Source organism: Centruroides vittatus, unplaced genomic scaffold, assembly GCF_030686945.1.
Source record: "Centruroides vittatus isolate TY-2023 unplaced genomic scaffold, ASM3068694v2 contig_817, whole genome shotgun sequence".
Classification (NCBI taxonomy): Eukaryota; Metazoa; Arthropoda; class Arachnida; order Scorpiones; family Buthidae; genus Centruroides; species Centruroides vittatus.
In genome coordinates, this window is record NW_027122532.1 from 2,905,138 (window position 1) to 2,931,390 (window position 26,253).

Consider the following 26,253-nt stretch of genomic DNA (forward strand, 5'->3'; position numbering starts at 1 on the left):
GGGAAGTGCGGTTGGAGCGCCGCGTGCAAGTCTGCCGGACGTAGGCGATGGAGGGGATCATGTCCCTCCAAAAAGACGGTATAAAGATGGTCCGGGGAAAAATCTGGACGAATGAATCTAAGTTTGTCCAGCTCTGAGAGCGGAGAAAAGAAACGAAAATCGGCGTGGACGGGGCTCGGCACCGCGGCCGGCGGTGTCGGCTTTTCTCCCGAGGCCTGCGAGACCTCCACGCTGAGTGAAAGCCGAAAAAGGAAAGAAAACTCCTACCTGCACTGACTATCACGGGGGCGGGGACGGAAGCGAGGAAAACTAACACTTCTAGCCGTCGAAAGCGTGCTAGGTCAGCGGGCTGGAAACGCAAATAACCAAATTCAAAGCGGAGACAACGAAAGGCATCCGTTCCGATTGAAACCGAAACCGAAACTCTGGAAAACTCTCCGACTCGTTGTTAATTAAGAATATTTTTATATTGTTGATTTTTGCCACTAGAGGGATATCCTTAATTCTTCCCTTTGTTGGCAAAAATCATGATTAATAAATTATGAGTAGTTTCAATATTTATTCAAACTGTACCATTTAGAAAAAATAAAATAAAATAAAAACACTTTATTAAATGAATGAAAATTAATTGATAGAAAAAACGATAAGAAAACGACTGTATCGGTTCGTTTCGCCATATTGTTTTTAAATGTTAAATTATATCCTTGAACGGAAATTGAGCAATTTGCGATACAGTACTTTGAAAATGCCATTCGCGTACCAGAAGTTAAAATTTCATCAGAAAGGATTGCGCAAATTGCCACAAGGGGGACTCGTTTGCATTATCGATTCAATATGGCGGATCACACCGATTTAACCGTGTTCCCTTTTTATGTTTACGAGTGTTTTTTCAGTTTTATAACGAATCTATTATTATAACATACGTGATATTTATCATTTGGATTAACATATAATAGAAATATTATACTATTCCTAAACGTATTGCTTATTAGTAGCCTATTTTGATGATGTAGATAATTCTGACCATTGTAACATCCAACTGAATTAAAATCAATTCTTTCTCAATGTAATTACTCCTTTATCTATCTCACTGTATGTTCATTAAATATTAATGAATAAAAGCATAAATATCCATTTGTTTAATCAGTGTTGTACATAATCATAAAATATATGTTTTATAAATTTTCAATCAACATTTAAAAAATTGTCTCTGAAAAATATACTATGAACACATTTTGATAGGAAATGATTTAAATATATGTACATATTTCTGATAAACTAATGTATATTTATAGTATTCAATAATAAAGCTTTATTTATCAACAAACAACAATACATTACACTCAATATTAGTCCACATTTCAAAAAAGAAAAGAAAAACAAAGAAAATATATAAAGGATAAGATAAAGTCCACTTTATCTCTAAGTATGAATGCTGACTTTTTCATAGTAAATAAAATGATTTACACATAAAATTCATTTATAAAATCAAAATAATGAAATTTACATACTTGTTTCTACTCGAATTATATAGCTCTTACCAATGAATAAATGTCGAAAATTTTCACAACTGGTATATACAATATTTTTCTTGTTTTGTGTAAAATTATAATAATAACTGGCACACTGTAAAAGAAATGAAATTTATATATTATCTGTTACTAAGAGAATTGTTCGAGTTGTACGGATGCCAACGCAAGCATTCGACGTCGATCGATCTGTCGGTCCGACGTTTTTTTGCTTTTGAAAGATATTCTCCGATCAGTTCTTGTCTCTTCAAAACGATGTGTTTACCTTTCCAGTACTTCAACAATCCCAGAGCTTGTAAAGTGCTAACTATATCGTAAGCAGTAATTGCAGTTTCTTGGCTCAGATCTTTAATTGAGATTTCTTTTCCGTCGTAATTGCACAGATACTCGAGAAGAATACTTTTCCAGTAACTACGATAAGAGATGAGTCCTAAATCGGAGAGAGGCTTTTCCGGAGATCCTACTTTATGTTCTACCTTGCTTAAAAGATAGCTGAAATCTATTAGCATTCTTCCGTAACCTTGTCTCTGATATGGAGGTAATGTTAATATGCACGAAACATTATAATTTAAAAATGAATTCTTCTCCTTTGAAAAATATCCGATCATATGACAACCTTCACTATCACTTTCTGTCATAACATAAAAGAGAAAAGGTTCGACATCAAAGTATAGTGTCTTATGATCCAAAAACAATTTTGCTAACAAACATAAATTCTGACAATATAACTTATTCTTTTCTCCATCCACTTCAAAGTAAGAAATGTTTCCTTTTCTATAAATCTCGTCACCGGGAGGATGACGCCAAACACACTTTGCCATGTGACGACGCAGAATGGTGGGACTATTCATGTATTTTAAACAAAATTCACACAAATACAGTTTCGGTAAACATTGATATTCTTCGGGATACGGCGAACTGTACCAAACGTCCATCTCGTATCGTCCCATTTCTATTGTTCTGATACCGATGCGTTTTGATTTCTGTTGTTGTTCTTGTAATTCCTGGGCAGCTCTCGCCTGAGCTTCTCTAAACATTTCTAAATCAAAAACCGGGCTTAACAGAGTAAGCGACGGTTCTCTCGTCTTTTCTTCCGACGAATTGTGACCGTTCTCCAGTTTCCCATTCTGTTTATTTTTCGACGGATCGGGTTTTCTTCTCTGTTCCATCAAACAGCGGAACCGTTCTCTCTGATCGGGCGTGGGTCCCATCTTTCTCAAACCAAATTTATTGACAGCACTCTGTTCGGCCGCCTCCTGCCTTTCGGCCTTCCGCTGCATTCTTTCGTGATAGCGTCTCTCGCACTCCTCCGGAGTAGTATTGTGGTAGATCGGGCAAGTACTAATACAGCGGTGGTGTAAAAACTTTCCGCTGAGATGGCCTCTAGAATCGCATCCGGGAACCTGGCACTTTAATTCCTCCTCACTATCCTGTTTCTCCTGATTTCCCTGCTTAGAATCCTGACTAGACGCAGACTGCCTGTTCGTTCTTCCCTTGGCGGGATTCCTCTTCCTCCTGAATGTCTTCTTGACGGGACCGGAATGTTCGCTTCCGCTCTCGCTGCTGGAATCATCTCGGTGGAGCGGTATCTTGGCGCTCTGCGCGGACCGCGTCTGGTACGACCGGGCCATACCGTTGCTTGCCTCGCTCTCGGAATTTGGCATTTCCTTCTTGATCACGGGGTGAACGAACGGTTTGTTTTTACCTCGCTTTCTCTTCGGGCTCTGCCTCTCGCTTCCAGAATCCGAATCCGAGACGTGATTCTCCACTTTCATCTGCCTCCTCCTCAACACTCGAGACTGCTGGCGACTCCCAGTGTCATCAGTGTCTTCAGAAGAGGCTCCATTACTCATAAAATCGCTATCGGCCACGTGATTGGAATTCTTGTTAACTTTATCATTAACGGATTTGAATAGCTTGGATCTCTGTCGAGTCAAAACCGGTGTAGCAGCCAATATATCCGAGCTCATACTTTCGTCAGAAATATTGTCCTCGTGAACGGGGCTACTACTTCTACACTTTCTTTTCGGCATGACGATTCGTTTATAAAGTAAAATATAGCGAAATTTATTGTAATTTTAAGCGGAGAAACAAACCAAAGTCTCTACTCAATCGTTATTTAGGCTTAACGTACATTCTCGATCGAGGGCGCCACTTTCTGTTTTCCTAATCTCGTAGCCTTGATTTTCAAAAAACGTCATCTTTGTTTTGGTCCGTTTGAAATTGAAATGTGGTGAGTTACACGTGCGAAAATAAATAAATAAATAAGGATTGAATTAATAATTTATTTAAATATTTATATAAGTTATAGTTGAAATCAAGCGGAAAAAAATAATATCGTCATGTTGGGGGATAAAAATTCGAAATTTAATTATTAATTCAATTATAAAATTATTTTAGAGTTTAAAAATTTCAATTTAAAGTAAAATTGAGTTAAAGTTTACCAAAATTTGACTTGTAAATATTTTTAAAAAAATGTATATAGGAAATTATACAGTGTGGTTATTTAATGGTACCTTTATTGCAAATATAGCTGTAGATTTTAATTAACCCTAGATAACTAAACTTAATTCTCAGTTACATTATAACTACACATTCGTTGAGCGGACTACACATTAAAAAAACGTTAATATGAAAAAATTGTTTAATAAAAATAGGAACTTTTTACATGGCACAATAGTATGGGTAAGTAGGAACTAAAAAGAACAAAATATTTAGGAAATAAAATTACACACGGTTGCTACTTATGTTTACATTATGGGGGCTGCAAATTGCCGGTGTTTTGTCATTAGTCGAGCTTTCGATGGAAATAAATAGCATATTTTACACGGATTCGATGCAGAATGAGTAGGAGCTTCTACACTGGTACATCACCTAGAATATTTTGTATCGTGGTTCTGATATTGCGCCTCAAATTCATCGTCTGTATCCGCTGTCGTAGCCAGGGCTCCATGAGTTGGTCTACCATCTTCCTAAAGAAATCTTGCCGAGACATCAGATTTTTTTTTGTTTCTAACGTTATTAGAGACCTAGGTGTAGACAACCACTTATGTTTATTTTTTCCATACAGAAATCGGGTAGTTGGCTGGCGAACATGTGGATTGCTATTACGATTATTTGAGTTTTGAATCTTATTTACGCTGATATCCTCACCTTCAGAGACATCAGATTTTATTATTTGAGTTCTTTGCCTCTTACTAGGTCGTATGCAATCATCGTCAGACTCCTAGGTGCTACTCAGAGAATCGGATTTGCTGCTAGTGTGTCAGTGTATTTTCTCCTGTAAATTATCCTCAACTTCCCGAAAATGATTCGTCAGATTCCTCCCCATACTCGTCTTCTGTTTCTGAATTAATCCATTGTTTTATATGCTCCTCTTGTGTCCTCAAATCCATCTAAAAATAAAAAATATAGGATATGAAAATAATAAAAATATATATAACAAAAATGAAAAAAAAATAATCATTGTATCAAAAGTACACATTATATCGCCAGTCTTCAATTATTTCATTAGACATATATTCAAATAGATATAATTTATCCTGAATATAAAAAAAACATTCTGTATCAACCTATAAAACAATAAAAATAAATGTAATGTACATACATACCTTTGCAACAAAGTTACGTAGTAATTGAACTTTCGTCGAGTGGACGACAGGGATGGCCGTAAGTCAATTTCTAATTGACGCGTGAACACAATTGCATCACACACTGCACTGTTTATTCAAATTATTAAGGTAGAAAAAGAATAACCGGAAAAAGGCCACGGGAAAGTTTGTGAACTTCACTTTCGAGTGGAGGTGCATCGTCGTGTGGACGAATGATTAGTTATCTAGGGTTAACAATTTGGAGGGGTTATCGCACCAAGGCCGACAGAAAGAAGGACTAGATCTTTTACAACAAAGTTAGTCTTTAATAATCACATTCAAATTTAGGTAAGGATGCATTTATGGCTAACTATTAGTGTTATAATTATTATGTTGGTGCCATGTGTTTGTAAGCTGATGAGGGGTCCTTGTATGCAAAATGCATCCTTACCTAAATTTGAATATGATTATTAAAGATTAACTTTGTTGTAAAAGATCTAGTCCTTCTTTCTGTCAGCCTTGGTGTGATAAGCCCTCCAAATTGTTAAATCCTATTTATTTAGGTTATTTAACTCTATGTAATTTAATAACTAGTATGGTTTGTTTTGTATCTATATCTACTATATATAATGTTTCTAAAGAAATTGGATTCAGGACTTCTAAGGTGCTTAAAACATTGATATAACTTCTGAATAGTTTCAAATGACTAAATGATATAAATTAATATTATTTTATGCTGGTCGGCTTTGTATGCAATATTCAAAACTATCTGACAAGAATTTAAAGTTATTTAACTCTTGTAAAGTATAACAGTGTTTTTTAATTCCTGTAAAACTGTTTTTGCCATTGAACTGTTATAAAAGTAAATGAGAACAAATGACTTAGCATTTGTTGTTATTTAACACTAGAATTGCCAGTTTTTTAAAGTAAATTTCTGTTTTTTTTTTAATGCTTCTATTAATGGATTGAGGCAGTAAATGTTGCCTAAGTAGGCAGTTACATAATAAGTGTAAATAAAGCCTTATTCACTTTAAGATTTTGCAATAGCACATTACAGTAGAAAAAATAATTGGGAGCAAGTAAATTTACTTTGAATGACATTTCATTTCTTACAAAATTAAACAGAATGATCTACGAGAACTGCTCAAGATGTGCTTTGCAGGTGCAGACGTATAATTACAATTTTTAACATTTAAAATAAAAAGCTTCAGTTTCTAAATGTTGATATTACAAAATTGGAAAACAAACAGCAGTAATTTTTTGGCAAGATGTTTAAAAATTGGTTTGCAATATGATTTTTTGGCAAACCAGATTCTGAAAAGTGTTTATAGAGAATTTTAAGGTTATTTTTGACTACAGAGTCTAGCCCTAAAATATTGGGGTGGTGTTTCATTACACCCTGTTTTGTTTTCAACACTTTCACATAAAAACATGTAGTTAATTAACAATTCACTTTATTCACTCTTGGATACAACTGACGGGAATGACAACTACACAAGAACTCTCCCAGACAAACAAAAAGTATGTAGGAATTTCCACTTTTGATTTGACACTCCGATCAAGTTACAACAGATCTTCCCCCTCTAAAACGAAGTCTCGGAGATGTGCAGGTAGGTTTCCTGTTCTAGAGCTCCTTCTAACCGGTAGTCCTTTGTCCTGATGTTGATTATTCTGGGGAGCTGGATGTTGGTTGTTCTGGAGTGGTTGTTCGCTTTGAGCTGTCAGTTGATCAATATGTCTCCTTTCTATAGTTCCTTCTGGTGAAGCTATCATGTATGTATATGGTCCGGTTTTCCCTGTCACCTTACCTGGTTTCCACTTCTTTGCATCTCTATAGACCAGGGGTGGCCAACTTTTGTGCACATAAGATCTACTTTTTATCGTAAAAATGTGTCGCGATCGACTTGTTGTCATAGGCATAGTCTAAGTGAGGAGGGGGAAGTGTGAAATACATACTATGTTTATACACTGTTTCAGTACGAAGTGCACTCACTGCTTATGAGTCGAGTCATAACTGCATGCATACAGTTGCGTTCAGTTACAAATATAATACATTAAGTCAAGACATTGCTAGCAATCGACCAAAATTGGCTTGGCGATCGACCGGTCGATCGCGATCGACTTGTTGGCCACCCCTGCTATAGACCATGTAATTGATGTTGTATCCTATCTGGAATTCTCGTATTCTTGTTTCCTCTTTTCTATGCTTATATAGGTGTGGATTTAGTTGATCATATTCTTCTCATCAACAGTTCTGCTACCATTTTTCCTGTAGTGCTACTAGGTGTTGTGCATAAGCTAAACAAAAGTCTGGGGAGCAACACCTCACTTTTTTCTTGGTTGTGATGTAATTTTTCAATTCTCCTCTTTATAGTTTGCACTTGTCTCTCTACTTGTCTGTTGGAAGAGGGATGATATGGAGCGGTAAATATGTGCTGTATCCCATTTTTTCGTATAAATTCTTCCATTTCTTGGGATTTAAAGCTTTGATGTGGAAAAGATCGTAGGAGGTATTCTAAGGACAATTGTGATGATAGATGATATACTTATCATGGTACTTAGTGAAGAAGCCCTACATCAAAAGTTCAGGAAAATTCTTAACCAGATTTCAGAAGCTGGACTAAAAGTGAACAAAAGCAAATGCCTATTCAAGACAAATCAACTCAAATTTTTAGGATATTTGATAGATGCTCAGGGCATTTGACTCACACAGAATAAAATTGCAGTGATCCAACAGGTTCCGAAAAACAAACAAGAGTTACAGGCATTTTTGGGATTTGTAAACTTCTATGATAGATTTTTGAAAGATAAAGCAACCGAAGCTGAACCATTATATAGACTCCCAGACAAAAACAAACCACGGATCTGGAAAAAGAACACAGCAAAACATTCGTAAAAATAAAAAAGATGCTAACACCAGAAACGTTATTAATCCATTATGATTTAAATAAACCAATATTGTTGTCATGTGATGTTTCACCATATGGAGTTGGAGCAGTACTTTCACACATATTACCAGATGGATCAGAGGCTCCTATATACTTTGCATCGAGGACACTCCACCCAGCAGAAAGGAATTATTCACAATTTGAGAGAGAAGTATTAGCTATAATCTTTGGCATCACAAAATTTCATAATTATCTAGTTGCCCGAAATTTTACTATATATACGGATTGTAAGCCAGTTGTGGACCTTCTGAACTCTGCTAAACCAATTCCTGATTTAATCTCACCCAGAATGATTTGTTGGTGTTTGAGATTAGCAACATACTCATATAGAATTGAACATCGTCGGATAATGAAGCAAGTATATCGTTAATGGACGGCAATGGGTATACATCTACTTTTATTGCCTCTCTGTTTACAGTGCAGCAGTAATCTCCACATAAACGTACACTTTCTGTCTGGTTTTGCAACGGGTACCACAGGAGTGGCCCACTTAGAAGTTATAACTGGTTCTATAACTCCTAACTGATGAAGTCAATTCAGCTGTTGTTATACCTTTGTTCTCAATGTAAAAGGAACCTGTCTTGCCTGCATAAAAATAGGCTTAGCTTCTTTATTTATCGCTAAACTGACTGCCCCATTTCTAAATAGACCAATTTCTGAATTATTGAATAAATGCTGGAATTCTTGTATCAGATCATCTGCATCATGCTGGTGATATAGTCCCTTTAGTCTGATTCCTAATGGTTCAAACCAATTTCTTCCAACAAGTCCTGGTCTATTTTCTTTTAATCACTAACAATGGCAGATTCATAACTTTTTCTTTAAATTGTACTGTCACCATTGTAGTGCCCACTACCTCCAGATTCTGATCTGCCCATGTCTGTAATTTGACTTCTTCCAATTCTAACTTGTCTTGCTGGATTTTAATTTCTTTTAAGGTCTGTTCGCTCACTACAGTGTACCTAGCCCCTGAATCAATTTCCATCATGACTGGTATGTTTTCAATATTGATTAAGATTTTTAAGGGTGGTATCCTACTTCCCCGGTGAATAGAGATGTATATTCCTCTACCTGGTTCAATGTCAAATTTTTATGTTCCTCAATTCAGTGTACTCTGGCTCTCTGACTGGATACCTCTTTCCATTGTGCCCCAATTTGGTTTCTTCCCTGGTTTGGAATTTTTCGCGTTCCATTTTAAATCGTCAAAGAACCTGACGAAGATCTCGGAGGAGAATCGAAAATGTTAGTTATTTGTTAATTTTCGTCATGGGTACCGGAAACTTAAAGGTTTAAGAAGATATATTGGATTTTATATGTACCGGTATGAGGATTGTTGTCTTGGAATTTTTCTTCGTCCACTCTTTTGTTTCGTGATACATGCTTTTTCTATATGCCCTTTGTTTCTGCAGAATTTACAGATGACCTGAGCAAATCCGCAATTATTTACGTTATGATTCCCACTGTACCGAAAACAGAGTATATGGCTGGCTCATTCTTTCTTTTGTAGTCTGCCTTTAAGTTATACACTTGGGTGTTGTTTCCGTCTGACCCAAGCTGGCTAACATCTTTAGATGCTACCTCTGCTGCCAATGTTGCATCCGAAATGGCCTTATAAGTAGTGCCCGTTTTTGCCAATAACACGTGTTGTATTCCTTTATCCCTTAAATCAGCCACTAGCCTATCTCTTAACATGCACTCTAGTGAGGTGCAGAATTTGCAATTCATTGCAATTTTTTGTAGTTCCTTGAAATAGTCGTTGATACTTTCTTCTAGTTTTTGCGACCTCTGGTTAAATTTGAACGATTTGACAATTTCACTAGGTTTCAGTTTAAAATGGCTATCAAGAGTGTTAAGTACTTCATTGAAGTTAACTTGTGTCGTTTCTTTTGGGGTTATGAGTGTTACTACAAGTTCATGTAGAGTTTCACTGCATACAGTAAAAAATAAAGCACACTTATCTTGGTCATTTTCAATCTGCTTTGCCTTCAAACAAAAATTAAAGTGGTCCTTGAAAGTTTTCCACTGGCTGTCCATCTTGAATGGTTCAAAACGAACTCCACTGGTTGATGTTCCTGGGATCGACATTTCCGGCTTTTGATCTCAAATTGTAAGTTCTGCCGGTAAGTCTCTATTTTAGTCCTCTTCGCCAATTTTATATCGATTTTGTTTTCAACACTGATTCACATAAAAACATATAGTTAATTAACAATTAACTTTATTCACTCTCAGATACAACTAACTGGAATGACAACTACACAAGAACTCTCTCAGACAAACAAAAAGTATGTAGGAATTTCTGCTTTTGACTTGACACTCCGATCAAGTTACAACAGATCAGTTACAACACCCTGTACATGAAAAGAGTTAAAAGACTAGACATTTTGATATTGCTGACAAGTGAGAGTAAAAAATGTCAAATCTCCCAAAATTTTTTACTCCTGGAATGGAAATCTTCCGGAATTGACTCGTCGGGAGATGGCTAGCTTATCAGCTATAGACAATTGAAAGTGGAAAGTCCAGGGTAACTGTCAACTCTTGAAGATGAGATGGCCCATTATCAAGGTCAAAAATGTTAACATTATTTAAACTTTACCCACTGTTGATGATTCAGTTATTAATTCATTTTTCAACCTTGTTTATTATTATTATTATCAAAAAGTTAGTACAACTTTTGTCGTACATATTCTAAAATTGGAACGATACAGAGAAGATTAGCATGGCCCCTGCGCAAGGATGACACGGAAATTATCAAAAAGTTAATTAATATTACTGCTATTTTATATTTTATTTATAATTTACATTCTTTTACAATATTGTTTACAATTTATTTAAAATATCTGTTATAATATTGCATGCAAATGCACTTAACCGTGTTTGGGTTATGTTTCAGTTGGTCGATACTAGATATCAATTTAGAAAGAACACTTAACTTTACTATAATTTGAGTCTTACAGTTCTAGAATTACATTACAGAACATTATTTGTATCAATTCAGAACAGATTCAATATATATAAACAGATTATAATTTTTATATATTATGAATAATGATATGAATTGTTAAGTAATCCATTTGATTAAAATTAATGATTTTAAATACTTTTCTATTACAATATTGAATTTCTTAATCATTTTATTATTAAAGATTCAGTTTGTGAGTATGGTAGGTCTTGTTTTATGCAGGATTGATATACGCAGATTTGTGTCTTTGTGGATGGTGAATGATTAGCATTATGGGAATGATGGCAGATAATTTTGGCTATTAATGTGCATGTTAACTGTTTTCATTATAAAATTTAGTATATAGAATAAAAATCTAAACAAAGCATCTTAAAGATATTTTAAGATTGGACATTGATCAAAACATCAGAAGCTGGAAACAACTTTATCAGTTGAAACTAATATTGTATCAAATACGACCAACTATTTCTAAATTAAATTAAAAGTACATAAAAAATAATTTGTCTTTAGTGACAAATTATTTTTTGGCAGGCGTTAGGTGCCATCTGTTATTAAATTTAAATATATCAGGTTTTGGGATGTCTGTACATAAAAAGTATTCATTTATATTTAAATAAATCAAACTCTGGTTGTTAATATATTTCAACAGTATTTTTCAATTTTGTTATTGCTCATTTTTTTCTTACAAATTTATGATTTGTTTTCATACTCTGTTCATCAACATTAATTTTTAGTAAATGATTAAAATATTGTGATGTGGCATAAATGAAAAACAGTATAATTATTTCAATAAAAATTATTTTCTTGAAAAAATATAACTATTTATTTAATCCTTTTATATAATTTTTCAAATGTTGCTTTTTTTTTCCGAAGGTATCTTTAGGATTTTGTTTTGGAGAGCAAAACTTGCATGCTTTAAAGGAATCCACTGGTAATTGATTCACTAAAATCATGTCTTCCAGCTAGGAAGTTGATCATGGGGTTCCACCTTACCAATGGGCTGGCTGTTTAGGGTTTTTGGTTTCTCTTCATATATCTAATATCTAAATAGGAACTAGTTTCCTATAGAATATTCCTGGAAGATAAGTACTTTCCCTTGGCAGATTAATTGTGTTGCATTGTCTTATCTCATCAAAACCAAACCAAACTCAAGTTCTTTGGAAACTTATTAGTTTCTATTTATACTAACTATATGTATCGTCAGCTCTTTTCTTGACAATGAATAATAAACATGTGTTAAAAAAACTACAACTACTCTATTTAATGTTGATTCTTCTAAATAGTTTAGTTCTTTTGTACAGCATAAAGGAGAGCTATAGGCAATGTCTCATTGCATTATGTTTCTTTAATTAGTCTTAATGTTTCTTATAATTTATTCTTATGAAAACATCTTTGCTTTATAAAATTGTTATTTGAAGAAGCAAAGAATAAAGCAAATCTCAGCAAGGGCAGTTGGCCTAATAGCACTTCCTGTGTTTTCAAGTTCTTTGCCACCTGTTCATGCTTTCTTTCTATAAAAGAAATAATATAGTAAATGATTGATTCTTCCAATAACAACAGCAGAAGCTTTAAATGCAATCACTTCACATTACAGAAAGATTCTATCCAATTAAGAAAATTATGACTTAGAGAAAATTAATCAGCTTTTACATTTTTACATTTCTTAATTTTACATTTATTCTAATTAAAGCATATTTGTTTAAATATTGTTTATTCAAAGTCTAAAACTTTGGCACGCATAAAGATTTTTAAAGCTAGGTATGCTTAATATATAGCACACGGGCTCAAAAAGGTTCACCACCCCTGATATAGGCTATACTGGCATTCTTCAACCTTTTCATGCTTGTAGATCAGCAAAAATAGTAATAATATTTTGCGGATCAGCAGAAGGCTAAATTTAAATGATAAATTTTCTTAGATTTAAACTGCTTAGACATGGTGACATGTGAGACCATTGTAATTTTATTTAAATAATTGCAATAATCAAAAATACAAATAAAAACTGTTTATATTAATTACAAGTTTAAAATCTTATTATTTTGTTACTGCAAAATTTCCTGCCATCTACAAAATTTTTTGTGGACCGGCAGGAAATTTCCCCAGACTTGCATCGATCTGCAGATCCAAGGTTGGCTATATGATACCCCAGACTGCAGACATATGTGAAACAACCTATAAGAATTATAATTTTGGAAATTTTAAGTGGACAAAACTCTAAATTCTTATTAGAGAGAAAAATTTTTTCTCAAATATTAAAAAAATTTTGATCAATTTAACAGATTTTTAAATTATTATTTTTAAATGTCTGCATAATTATAGACATTAAATTAAGTTCTACATACTTGACACAATATGTATAAATTATTATTTATTACTGCTTAGTTGAGAAGCCAAAAAATATACGTAAGAAAGAAAGTTTTTCATTCTGAATTAGATCATTATCAGTTTAATCAGTAACAGGTGGAATTTGAAAAACATTCTAAGAATCAAATTTAAGATCAAACATAGTTATATTAAACAAAATCAAAATAATAACAAATGCTTGATATGTAATAAATACAAAATGTGTGCATATTGTTCTAGCCAGTGTGATAACATAACTAAAGACACAATTATATGCAGCAAAAGGCAAAGTATAAAGCCAATCAAAAAGTATTTAATTTTATTTAATATGGCTCCCAACTTCTCGCACAATCCTTGGGAAGGATAAATCAACACACTAAAAACCTTTTTTCTTTGTGTCCCAGTACGAACAGCTTTAGATAAAAACTAACGTTTTCGACCAAAAACTTGGTCTTCGTCAGGCTATTGACCAGTATAAAATTCAAAACTGGAATTTTAATGTGTTTAAAATTATTTTAAATTCCAAATTATTTAAAAATTGGAAACTACAGAGTCCAATTTTTGCAGACAGACAGAGTGCAAACCAGCATACATTACAAACCTTGCCACGTACCAATATTTAGTCCGTCAAATTCTGCGGATCTTTTTCCTTACAAGATCTCTGCATTCTGTGCGCTAACTAGAAGGGCGTACATGCACCACACTAGATGGGAGGATACAGTGGCAGAACTAAAGAGCATCAAAAACATAGCAGTAAAGCACAGGTATGGTTGAAGCATGATACATAATTTATCACGCAGGTACGCCAACCTACTAATGGCACGCCACACACAGCGCACAGGTAAAGCCCAATGACATCCATAATCATAGTAGCAACCATCCATGCACAGTGGTGCAATACAACCAACACCTAAGTTCCATTTATAAAGAAATTGCTACCCATAAAGGCACAAAGATTGCATATAAGAGATCTAACACAGTATATGAGCTGTTGCGCAATGACAAAGACAGGACAGAGGAAAGTCGAGCACCGGGTGTCTATATGGTTCCTTTCAGAGACCACAGATTCCAGCAAGATTTAGTATACGTTAGATCCATGAAGTGCTCACTAAGCAAAAGAATACAGGAATATGGGTATGATATTGCCAAACAAAGGCATACCACCGTCCTAGCTGCCTACGTCACAAACCCTGAAATACAAACTGACCTCCGTAGGACCAAATTGGTAAAAATGTCAGATCAAGTTCAACACCTTCACAACCTGGAAGCATTGGAAATATATAAAGCCGGCCTAACTGGCAACTGTATTAATGCGAAAGATACTGCTAATATTTCGTATGCATGGAGGTGGTGCTATGAGAAAAAAGCATGAACAACACTAGCACGTTGTTAACATTTCTACACTAGCAAATACATCGTATTATTTATTTATGGGGAGGTAACAATATTTTTCTCACTTCAGTAGCATGTATGGCGAAAATTAGTTTCCAATTTTTAAATAATTTGGAATTTAAAATAATTTTAAACACTAAACTGCACTGGAGAACAGTGGGATGTGTAAAATTCTGCACACTTAGAACCTATAACTGGTGTGATATAAAAAAATAAAAATTAAAGGATGTTAATCACCACAAACGTTTTCAAACTGCTGGGAGTTCTTCTTCAGGTGTGAGACTGAATTACTAATGGGACAGAGCGAACCGTTAAAGGAAAAAAGGGGGGAAACAATACTAAGGTGTTACATGAGATGCTTGCGCATTCGTCTTGTTGACCCAACATGACCTTAAAGGTCGGAGTCTATCAATGTATGCCAAGCTGTCGATAGAGACAATTCATCCTTAAAATTGATGCAGTTGTCATTGAGGGACGATTTGTAGATTTGAATGGCCTCCAGCCACTTAAGGTGTTCGTTGTGTGACGTAGTGCGAAGGAGTTTCGCCTGGTGGAAGGCCGCCACAATGTCCGGATCGGCGGCGAAGGCGGAAGTAATTCTCTGATGACGTATGTCCGCTATATGTTCCTGGAGTCTGACTTCCAAGGAGCATTTTGTGGATCCTATATAAATGAGGTTCCTATCAAATCTGTTGTCCTTAATTAATGGGAATGCTATAAATACCAGGGAGCCTGTTCTGTTTAGGGGGGTCTTTTCCATTGCGAAGGATGTCAAAGATCGTGGGGCATCTCCTGTAAGCGATTTTAATGTGTCTTTTCTTGGCTATCTCGGAATAGAGTGTTTTTAGGTACGGATTGAATGTGATAGGGATCCGTTTTACTTCGTTGTGTGCGTTAGGGACGGTTGTATCATGTCGGGGGGGTGTTATTATTGTGGTGGTCGGTCGGGATGGTGTGTTGCGAGTGTGCGTGGTGGTAGCGATTGATCAATTTTTGTGTAAGCATCGGAAACCCATGGGAAGAGGCAAGGTGTTGGATATGTAAAAGTTCCACGGCAAGTGCTTGTGTGGTAGAAGAATGAGAAAATGCCCTGTTAATTAAAGCATTGTATGCCACGATCTTATAGGGGAACGGGTCACATGAGCCTACTGGGATGAATGTGGAGGTGGAACATGGTTTGTGGTAAACAGAAGTGTGTAGGCCTGTCTCGTGAACACTGATATTTATGTCGAGGAAGTGGACTTCATTTCGGCTGGCTTGTTCAAGTTCAACTGATAAGCCATAGGGATTGTCATTAAAAGCGTTGACCACGAGTGTCATATTCAGTACAGATCTCCAGAGAATCAAAATGTCGTCAATGTATCTCTTGTAACAAAGGATATCTGGGAGAAAATCTATTTCCATTCAATAAATCCTGTTTTAATCAGCATTATAAAAGAAATATGATTATCAAGTAAGTATGAATAATATTTAATATAATTGTGATTAGGGTTTTCAACTTGTACGAAACTAGAGGACATTATGTGGATATTGTACAGTGTAGAACATTTATAACAAAATAGTTTATTATAGATATTTGTTGACTAATTGTAAATTATAAAGCATTAAATAGACAATAAATAGAGCTTTAAACTCAATAACAGAATTATTACATCGTGCCATCCTAATTGAGTCCCTAAATTTTGTTGTTTGTTCAACTCTGTTTATTAGTAGTGTCTTTGTCTTTTTTTATTCTACTGAATGATAAAGGCGAAACTTGCTTTTGAATAGGAAAAGAAAATATTGAAACATTGTCTGCAAATTGTATTTCAGATATAATAAAATTAAATTAAACAAGGACAAACAGTCAAAGCTGTACTCAAAGGAGGACAGGAAGGCAATACAGTTTAATGGAAGATGGAGGGCAATACAGTTTAATGGAAGATGGTTGGCAACTCTTATTATTATATATTAACTAATGAATGAGTGGATTATTATAATTTCAGAATTGTTAATATTCTTTTTCAGTTCAAGAATTTGAATGAGGTGGATAACAGTCATATTCTAAACTTGACTGAATGTCAGACTAAATGTTTTTACAGAGCAAACAGAAGAATTTATAGTGTAAAAGTGAAAGTAAGTATAATTTATTTATTATAAATTAAATTTAAAATATTCTAAACATTTAAAGAAGTCTGTAGTAGAAAACATCAGTTTATTTCAAAATGATTATACAGAAAGACTATTTGAATATTTATTCAGCTTTATTTAAGTTTCATATATAAATATAATTGGGCTGCAATTTGAAAAATTGTAGACCTATAAATTCCCACTGTCGTCTGTTCGTCCATCTGTCCTTCCTTAATCTCAAGAAAGAAGTTAGATAGATGAAAGTTGAGAGAGGATACAGAAAGCTTATGGAAAGGGGGCTCCAATTAACTGTATATGTTATGGACAAAGTGATTAATTAGGCATTATGAATAATGACCAAAAAGGGCGGGCAGTGTAATAAATATTGATTAATTTATCAAATTGACTGGTCATTATGAATATTGCTATCACCTAGTCGGGCAAAATGATAATAATAAGTTGAGGAATGATCATCCGACATACACTAGCTAATCGGCACTCAGTTGCGTGTGCGTATCGTGTTTAGTACCAAATTTAACATTTCATTAAAAAACCTCCACTTATTTCATTTAGAAATATTTATTTTTTGTGAATTATTTCAAAGTATTTTAAAAAGAACACATAATCTTTTAAAACTAAGTACTATTAACTATATTAATTAAATGGCAAATTTTTACCCATGTGCACCATCTTGGCGGTGGTCGCGACTGTTTGTGCTCTCGACAGATTTCTCCAGGAGGGGAGCTGCCGGCAGGCCGCCGATTGTTTAACGTTACTAGATATTGATACATACTAGTTATTGATACGTGTGTTTAAGAACTACCGTGAATAAATAACTAGTGACGTTAAACAATCGGCAGCCTGTCGGCAGCTCCCCTCCAGGAGGAATCTGTCAAGAGCACAAACAGTCACGACTGCCATCAAATTTGGTACTAAATGCAATACACACGCGCAACTGAGTGCCCATTGGCTAGCATATGTCGTATGATCACTGTAAAGGTCTGCTTTTAGCGTCCTAGGTCGAAAAGCCACGTGACCGAGATAATTAGTCCCACCTGGCATTGGGGCTATAAACGGCCAGAAAGAACAAAGGGAGTAGCGTCTCCGTTTATGGTACACGTCAATGTGTTTGCCACGTGTTGGCCGACTTGTAAAACGTAAACAAGGGACGGACACGATTGTAAGCTACGTCGTCGGGCGTAGGGCGGACGTCTTTGGAAGCTCCCAGGGGAAAAGAAGAACCGATTGGTCGCAAGTGGTCGCCGTAGAATCCCTTAAAAGGTAAGGGTGACGAGAGAAACGGTGAGAAAGGGCAAGAGACCGGATACGTGGTAGTCTCTGACACTAGGTAAGCCTTGAGGTGTATAGAGAGCATTCTCCTCTTAGAAAGTCCTCTGAGAAGGGTTAGTGCAGAGACAGGACGGCCACGCGGTTGAGCCATCTCCGAAAAGCGACCTGAGTTCCCCGGAGTATAACAGTCCCCAATAGACAAGCTGACGTGAGATACCACATCTTTGTTGCATAGTGTATGTAATGTTGTCGAACTTGTACATCCTGTAAATATTTGTTTTGTAAATAAAGTGTAAATATTCACTGGACTGAGTGTGGAGGTGTAGCTTTCCTCGAACCATAGTACGGACATTCTCGAGTCGTAAAAACCAACTCGAGACGGATCATCGTAAAGATCGCAACGGATTACGTAAGGATCTTCACTATCACTCCTCAACTTATTATCATCACTTTGCCGACTAGGTGATAGCAGTATTCATAATGACTAGTCAATTTGATAAATTATTGAAATTTATTACAATGCCCAATTTTGTTGGTCATTATTCATAATGCCTGTATTAATCGCTTTGTCCATAACATATACAAACTTTTGATGTAAACCAGAAGTCATATTATTTCAATTCAAAAGTCTTCCCCTGAAAGGATTTAATAGATGATCGGTATGACTCTATTGATAAAGGAAAAGTATGATGTACAGGAGCAAGCCACTGCTAATTTGAGGTGGAGAAGATATATTTTAAATTTAAAAAATATGATAAAAAATTGCAACCTGGCATTTTGACCATGTCACAATAAATAATTACTCATAAAATATAAAAATAGATGAAAATTTTGTATTTTAAACTTAAAATGATGTCTCTAAACAAAATGAAATAAAAATTAATATTTTAGCTGAATTACTGTTACTCTGTAATAATTTTTAAATTTTTTTTAAACATAAAATAAATTTCTGTAAATATTCTGTTTGCAAATTTCATTGTACAATTGCTATTGCAACTTTCAAGTTGTTAATATTATAAATATAATTATGTTCCTATTTACAAATTATTTTTATATAGGATTTTATATGTTTATAAATTATTAGACTGATCAGCATGCTGAACAGTCTGAACTTTGGTAAATGACTTGCTGTCAGAATGTTGAGAACATAAATTATAATAAAATAAAGTTACAAAAATTTAAGATTTATCTTTGACTTGAGCCAAGTGTTTATGTATAAAATTACAGGAGAGATCACGTGTTCGGCCGGGGGTTACATGTGTGTGAACTGTGCTCCATTTTCGACTGCGATAACTTTAGTTATTTTGCGGTTACGTTTGGTTATTATATATTGTTGATAGCAAATCTGACAAGGAATCTGTAAGTGTTTACTTTTTTAAAATCGAAGCAGCGGTTTTCGAGTTACGGACGTCTGAACTTTTCGGCTTTGTTCAGGCCCCATCGGGCCCCCTTGTGTTTCCGGTCTACTCTGTCGATGGTGTTTTATAGCTATTACGTTCAGTAAAATGGTGTATAAACTTAGTTTGCCTAGCTTAAGCGGTCACGGAGAATTTTACGTATTTGTTCTTTACCATTAACAAAGGCTTGTTGTAGCCACATGGTTGCTCTAGCCGGTTGGCGGATGTTTAGCCGTTCGGCGTCGGCTTCCTGGTGGTTTCCGGTCTCATGTTTGCCATTTCCTTTTTCAAGTGGGCGCACCTCGGTCACTTCCCCTATCTTTCTCCATGCCATGGTTTTTGTTCGGGCTGTTATTTTGCGGCCAAGTGTTAAGCTGATCGGCGTTTTTCAGAGCCGTTTGGCGGGTCGTTGTTTGTCGGGCACTTCTCTGTGTATTTTTATCTGCATCATCTCATAGTGTACAGCACAAAGTATTTTTTTGGTTTGCCACTGGTTTTTACCATTGACTTGTCTTAGTACTCTGTGACTTTTCGTAAGCCTTTCGGCTTACCTTAGCTAAACGGCTCAAGTGAACTTTGGGCTCGTTCTGTGTCACCTCGTCAAATTCTTTTAGTTCGGGATTCTCATCTGTGTTACTGTGCTGTGCCTCTCTACTGGTGTCAACATGGCAGACAGTGAAATATATGAAATATCCAACAATAGCTTCATGGAGGAGGACCTTATTACGTCCATAAATGAACAACTGGTGGTGATAATGAACAACATTCCGACAAATACTAATATCTCGGTAAAATCTAAGAAACGCGTCATTGTCAAAGAGGCAGCTGTTAAGATGCATGCAGCTGTCAATAAAATATTCGGCATGGTTTTAGAGCTATGTGAGAAGGTCAAAGCTCTTGCCAACCCAGGCCAAAAACCCCTTTGAGAAACTTATGCAGCCATCGTACAACGTAATCCAAGGTCTGTCAGTAGCACTACCAAGCTTATTGCAGCAAAGTCAGCAGTGCTGGAAGGGATCAAAAACCCTAAAAATATAAACCACGAGGTTATTGTCTCAGCCATTATGAACCCAAATGATCCGGTTCCTATCCCCGAGGAGATTCTTGACCTTCTCCAAACACATGTGGATCCCAAAAGACTAGGGGTCAAAATCAAATCCATTTGCCCCCTCCCAAGTGGGGACTTGAAAATACAGGTCCATGAGGATAAAGACCTACAAACCCTGATAAATGCAGTGCAATCCCAGGAAGCTCTAACGGATAAGATCAAGCTAATAGAAAAACATAAGAAAGTCCCAAAGGTTATTCTATATAACGTATCAGATAGCGTGAAGGAGGAAGACTTAATAAATGACATATATGATCAGAATACCCATCTGGCAGTAATCGCAACTGAGGAGGGGTTCAAGGAAGGTACCACTGTGTCACATAGTTTCTGTCCTAAGAATGACTCCCAAGCGAGACATATCATACTGAACATCAGGCCAGATATACGAAATGCCCTCATGCAAGACAGGAGAATATATCTTGGGTGGAGTTCTATCAGGATCGACGATTATCTAGATATTATTAGGTGTTATAACTGCGCTGGTTTAGGACACACGTCACACTATTGTTTGGATAAGCAACACTGCACACACTGTACCAAGAGGCATATGTTCAGAGAGTGCCCGAACCTTGGAAAGGTCCCAGTATGTACTAACTGTAAGAAGTTTAATAAAACAGTCACAGAAAATAAAGCCTTGCCGACAGACCATAATGCATTTGATAAAAGCTGTCAAATGTTACAGCGCTATAAGGTGAATCAGGTCTGGATAACCCAGTACAAATAATGGACTCCGACTGTTCCACGATCAGTGCCTCAGTTCCGCATAATACCATAATGGCTTATAACAAACAACAACGTCATGTCTTTAAAGACACTCTCAACATCTTACAGATTAATTTACAAAGGTCAAAGGTGGCATCGTCTGAAGCCCTTCAAATGGTCCATGACCTAAATGTGGATATACTTGCTATTCAAGAGCCATACATCTCGAACAACAAGGTGGCCATGTTAGGTTCAAGTAGGGTGCTCACATTAGCAAACTCTAGCAGTGTAATTAAATCTGGCCTGGTAATATATAATAAGGACTTATTGGTTCATCTCATGGTCCAACACTGTACCCAATATTACACCACAATGAAAGTGGAAACTGATCAGCCTAGTCTTTACATCATATCCTTTTACTGCTCCCCGGCTGAAGACCTCAGGAATGCCCTTGGACAGCTTGGTACAACCATGAACTGCCTACATGGTTATCCTGTGTTACTGATGGGGGATTTCAATGCCAAATCCCATCTTTGGCATAGTTCAGTAGAGGATCTGAGAGGATACCTATTATGTGAGTTTATGGCTGCATATGACCTCACCTCACTTAATGACAGCCCACTGCCAACCTTCTCCGCGAGCACAGGAGAAAGCTGGATAGATGTTAGCCTGGGGAATCCCATCCTCCTTAAACAGAAAGTGGACTGCAGTACTCTGGACATCACTTCAGCTAGTGATCACAGCTATATCCTGACCTCTATTAAGGGTGGTAAGGTAAGGAATACTTATAGAATAATTAATAGGACAAATTGGGACCATTTCAAACACTGTCTTACCAGCTTGTGGAGGCCTCTACCGTTCATAAACCTCAACTCTAAAGAGGATCTAGACAACATAATTCTTGACCTAACTAACACTATCCATGAGGCTCTGTACCTAACCACTAAGGTCACTGTTAAAAAGGTGGATGCCTCCTGGTGGGATGAAGACTTGAAGAAAAAGAGGAAAGAGGTAAGGAGGTGTAAATGCAAATTTAGGAAGGAAACTGACCCATACCTGAAAGAGCAGCGACGGCTGGAATACCTGGACTGCTACAAGCAATATAAACATCTTATTAACACAAGCAGGACTAGGTCATGGAAAAATTTTTGCACAAATAAGTGTGGGGACAACCCCTGGTCAGTCCCTTACTACACGGTACGTAGTGAAGGTAAATCCAGCAGTGTACCCCCACCATAGCAAATGGGCAATCATTCACGACCTCCATTTACGACACCGGCAGCCATATCCTGGATGAGCTTTTTCTTCAGGATAACCCAATTCATGATACAGATCACCAGAAAGCAATCAGAGAAAGCGCCCTCAACTACTGCAATGACCACAATGACAGGCTGTTCTTGGCAAATGAGATTCTGAGGGAGGTGAACAATATAAAAAGCAATAAGGCCCCAGGGCCAGACTTTATTACATGGAAAATGGCTAAAGAGGCCTTTGAAGCCCTACCCACCACATTCCAAGTCATCCTTAATAAATGCCTGGATATTGGGCATTTTCCAGCAAGCTGGAAACAAGCCTCTGTTAAGCTGATCCCAAAAAACAAGAAGAACATCCCACAAGCCCCATCAGACTTTAGACCGATTCTGTCATTCCTGGGAAAGATTCTTGACACTCTGGTCATTAATAGAATTAAAACTCACCTACACTACAAGAAATTCCTCCACCCACTACAATTTGGTTTTACCAAAGGGAAAAGCACTCGAGATAACCTGGTTGACTACATTACCTCTGCCAAAAAAGAAGGTAAGCACACTCTTCTCGTGGCAGTGGACTTTAAAGGTGCATTTAACCACGCCTGGTGGCCAATGATCCTGCACCAACTGGGAGAGACCAACTGCCCTGGCAATATCTATAGAGTCACTCATAGTTACTTGAGCAACTGCAGTGCTACATACTATTATGGTGAAAAGCTGATTTACAACAGGCCCATCAGTAGGGGGTGCCCGCAGGGATCCAAATCAGGACCTCTGCTGTGGAATATCCTATACAATGGGCTCCTAAAAATCCAGAAAGGCAAGCCCCACAACACAGTGATACAGGGCTATGTGGACGACACCATTATAATGATGTCCCACCCAAATCAACAGACACTGCAAGAAGACATGAGTAAACTCCTAATACAGGTACAAGACTGGAGTGACAAGGTTAACCTAAAAATAAGTTGCAGTTGCATTTCTTGTAATTTCAAGAAATGCAACTGCATCCTTTTCCCTAAAGGGAATCCCCTGCAGAAACCACTGTCTGTGAAAATTATAGATCATAAAATTCAGCACACCACAGCTATCAATTATCTGGGTCTTACTATTGATCAAACACTGCTGTGGAAGGAAAATATCTTCCGTGTTTATGAGAAGGCTGCGAATGCTACTTATGCCCTTGCCGCCATTTCCAGGAATAAGTGGGGCTTGTGCTTTAAAGCCAGGCGGACCACTTATATAGCCGTCACTCAACAAATTGCAGCCTACGGCTGCGAAGTCTGGGGCCATAGGGTAAAAACTGCCCATATCAGCAAGAAACTTCTATCGCTTCAGAGGCTGGCTACCCTTTTTATTGCCCAGGCTTATAAGATGGCCCCCACCAATGGGCTGCTCACTATTTCTAACCTGATGCCAATAGACCTGTACATTACTGAGAGGCACCTCCTTCACAACATCAAAAGATTAGTCAGAAAAGAGGTGACTATAGACCATTACAACAAGATGGTGGTTTCCTTTGCTGAAGGGGACTTCATCCCCCAACTGACAAATTTCATTATTAACAAAGGCCTCGACATCAACTATAATATTAGCCACCCGCACCCTGCTATAGAACCCAGATGTGATATTCTTTTAAATGGGACCCCGTCTCCTGATGATAGCAGCATTCGGATATACACTGATGGTTCCCACTCTGAACTGGGCACGGGTGGGTCCTTTGTTGTGTACGGGCGGAATGGCAAGACACTACACCAACAATACTTCAGGTTGGAGAACTATTGTACCAACAATCAGGCTGAATCACTAGCTATTCTGAAGGCAATTAAATACATCCGCAACACCCCCAAGATTCTCAGAAGTAAAAGGATAACCATTAACACTGATAGCAGAGTCACTCTCCATCAGGTCTGGAACAAGAACTTTAATCCTCCCTATTGTATGAGACACCCGCAGCACATTGGATAACATCCAGCAAACCCACATCACCCTCAGTTGGATCAAGGGACACTCTGGAGTTAAGGGAAACATTCAAGCGGACCTTCTTGCCAAAAAGGGCATTACAAATCCTCACATGTATTCATACGACAAGGTTTCCTATAGCTGGCTAGCTAATCAAGTACATAGCTTTGCTACCATGTGCTGGCAAAAATGCTGGGACAGCATTAACATGGGTAGAACTGTGTATGGTTTCCTACCCTCCATAAAGGACAGTATTAAGCTCAGTCACCTAATCCCCACTTATGAACTAACGCAGCTACTCACCAGCCACGGGAACATCAGTGGCACGGTTCCTTCATAAAGGAACCAGGCATTGTACCTGCTTGCTGGCTGAGTGGGAGGATAGTGACCACATACTCTTCAACTGCCCGCTCTACGATAAAGAAAGACAACCCTGTACATCCACAAGAGCCGAATTATCGGGCTAGAGTTGGCTATAATAAATAAATAATTAATAAGACAATTTGGCACTAGAGCTTGGCGTTAGGCGCCATCTCTTACTAAACTTAATAATTATAATTAAATTAAATAAATAATTTTAATAATTTGGAACTGGAGGAAAAGAAATCGGCTCGAAGCGGGACTCGAACCCACAACTTCTGCTATCCGTGCAGACACGTTACCAGTTACGCTACCCGGACCTAGCAGAAGTTGCGGGTTCGAGTCCCACTTCGGGCCGATTTCTTTTCCTCCAGTTCCAAATTATTAAAATTATTTATTTAATTTAATTATAATTATTAAGTTTAGTAAGAGATGGCGCCTAACGCCTAGCTCTAGTGCCAAATTGTCTTATTAATTATTTATTTATTATAGCCAACTCTAGCCTGATAATTCGGCTCTTGTGGATGTATAGCTTTGTAACGGGTTAGTCGTTATTTATTTATATGAAAGACAACCCCTCATTAAAGCTGCCTTAGCTGAAAACATCGCCTGGCCCTGCACCCCGGACATTCTTCTAAAGCATAAGAACATCTTCAACACGCTCATGAAGTTCATCAGCACCATCAAAATCCTCAGCTAGCATTGAGAACACCCAAACCCACATCAGAGTCAACAATCGTCTAAGGACCTTATCTTTCTGTATATTTCCCCAGGGTCCCATCTGTGTACTACATTGGATTTTCCTTTGCTTAGATTTTTATGGAATTTAGTAATATTTTGTCGGGAATATTATTGTTAAATAATACTGTATTCATTGTATATTCGGTACTTACCTGTATTTTTTGTTTCCTCATTACACGGTCCTCGTGTTGGATCCCATGTGATCCCTCTCTCCCTTCTTCCCTCTTTTCACCCCTCTTCCTCCTCTCCTCTCTCCCCCTTTCCTTCTACCAGGCTATGCTTCCAGCAGGGCCAGTTCTTTCTTAAAATGTAAAATGTAAATGTATAAAATTACATGAACTTTTACAGTATTAACGGAAAAACTACATCTTCTATTATGCCCGAAGAACTGCCATGTAATTTCAGATAAAAGTACTTTCTTAAATTAAAGATAAATCTTAAATATTTGCAACTTTGTATTTGTTTTAATTTCATTATAATCTAAACTTTGATGTTAACATTTTGAAATCAGGTTTTGGTTGACTTAATGTTATAGATTCCAACAGTCGACTCAGGAATTGATAATAAATTTCT

General features: G+C 36.8%; 3 protein-coding genes and 1 non-coding gene across 4 annotated transcripts; 2 read left to right on the forward strand and 2 right to left on the reverse strand.

Annotated features, from left to right (window-relative positions):
* Window positions 1-1,122: 1,122 nt before the first annotated feature.
* On the reverse strand, window positions 1,123-3,688 carry LOC136982274 (histone acetyltransferase KAT7-like). The gene has a single exon (XM_067278752.1). The coding sequence runs from the start codon at window positions 3,560-3,562 to the stop codon at window positions 1,652-1,654; it is 1,911 nt and encodes a 636-aa protein (XP_067134853.1). The 5' UTR covers window positions 3,563-3,688; the 3' UTR covers window positions 1,123-1,651.
* Window positions 3,689-9,510: 5,822 nt separating this feature from the next.
* LOC136982206 (uncharacterized) lies at window positions 9,511-10,152 on the reverse strand. Its single transcript, XM_067278641.1, has one exon. It carries the CDS (start codon window positions 10,150-10,152, stop codon window positions 9,511-9,513), a length of 642 nt encoding a protein of 213 aa, XP_067134742.1.
* Window positions 10,153-10,729: 577 nt separating this feature from the next.
* Window positions 10,730-10,835, forward strand: LOC136982287 (U6 spliceosomal RNA). Its single transcript, XR_010881869.1, has one exon. It is a non-coding gene; the product is annotated as a U6 spliceosomal RNA (small nuclear RNA).
* A 10,604-nt stretch (window positions 10,836-21,439) lies between these two features.
* LOC136982207 (uncharacterized) lies at window positions 21,440-22,606 on the forward strand. Its single transcript, XM_067278642.1, has one exon. It carries the CDS (start codon window positions 21,440-21,442, stop codon window positions 22,604-22,606), a length of 1,167 nt encoding a protein of 388 aa, XP_067134743.1.
* The last annotated feature ends 3,647 nt before the right edge of the window (window positions 22,607-26,253 follow it).

What these genes read in the sequence shown, in the direction of transcription:
- LOC136982207 (XM_067278642.1), top strand. Translation starts at nt 21,440, where the DNA reads ATGGCTTATAACAAACAACAACGTCATGTCTTTAAAGACACTCTCAAC.
- LOC136982206 (XM_067278641.1), bottom strand. Translation starts at nt 10,152, where the DNA reads ATGTCGATCCCAGGAACATCAACCAGTGGAGTTCGTTTTGAACCATTC.
- LOC136982274 (XM_067278752.1), bottom strand. Translation starts at nt 3,562, where the DNA reads ATGCCGAAAAGAAAGTGTAGAAGTAGTAGCCCCGTTCACGAGGACAAT.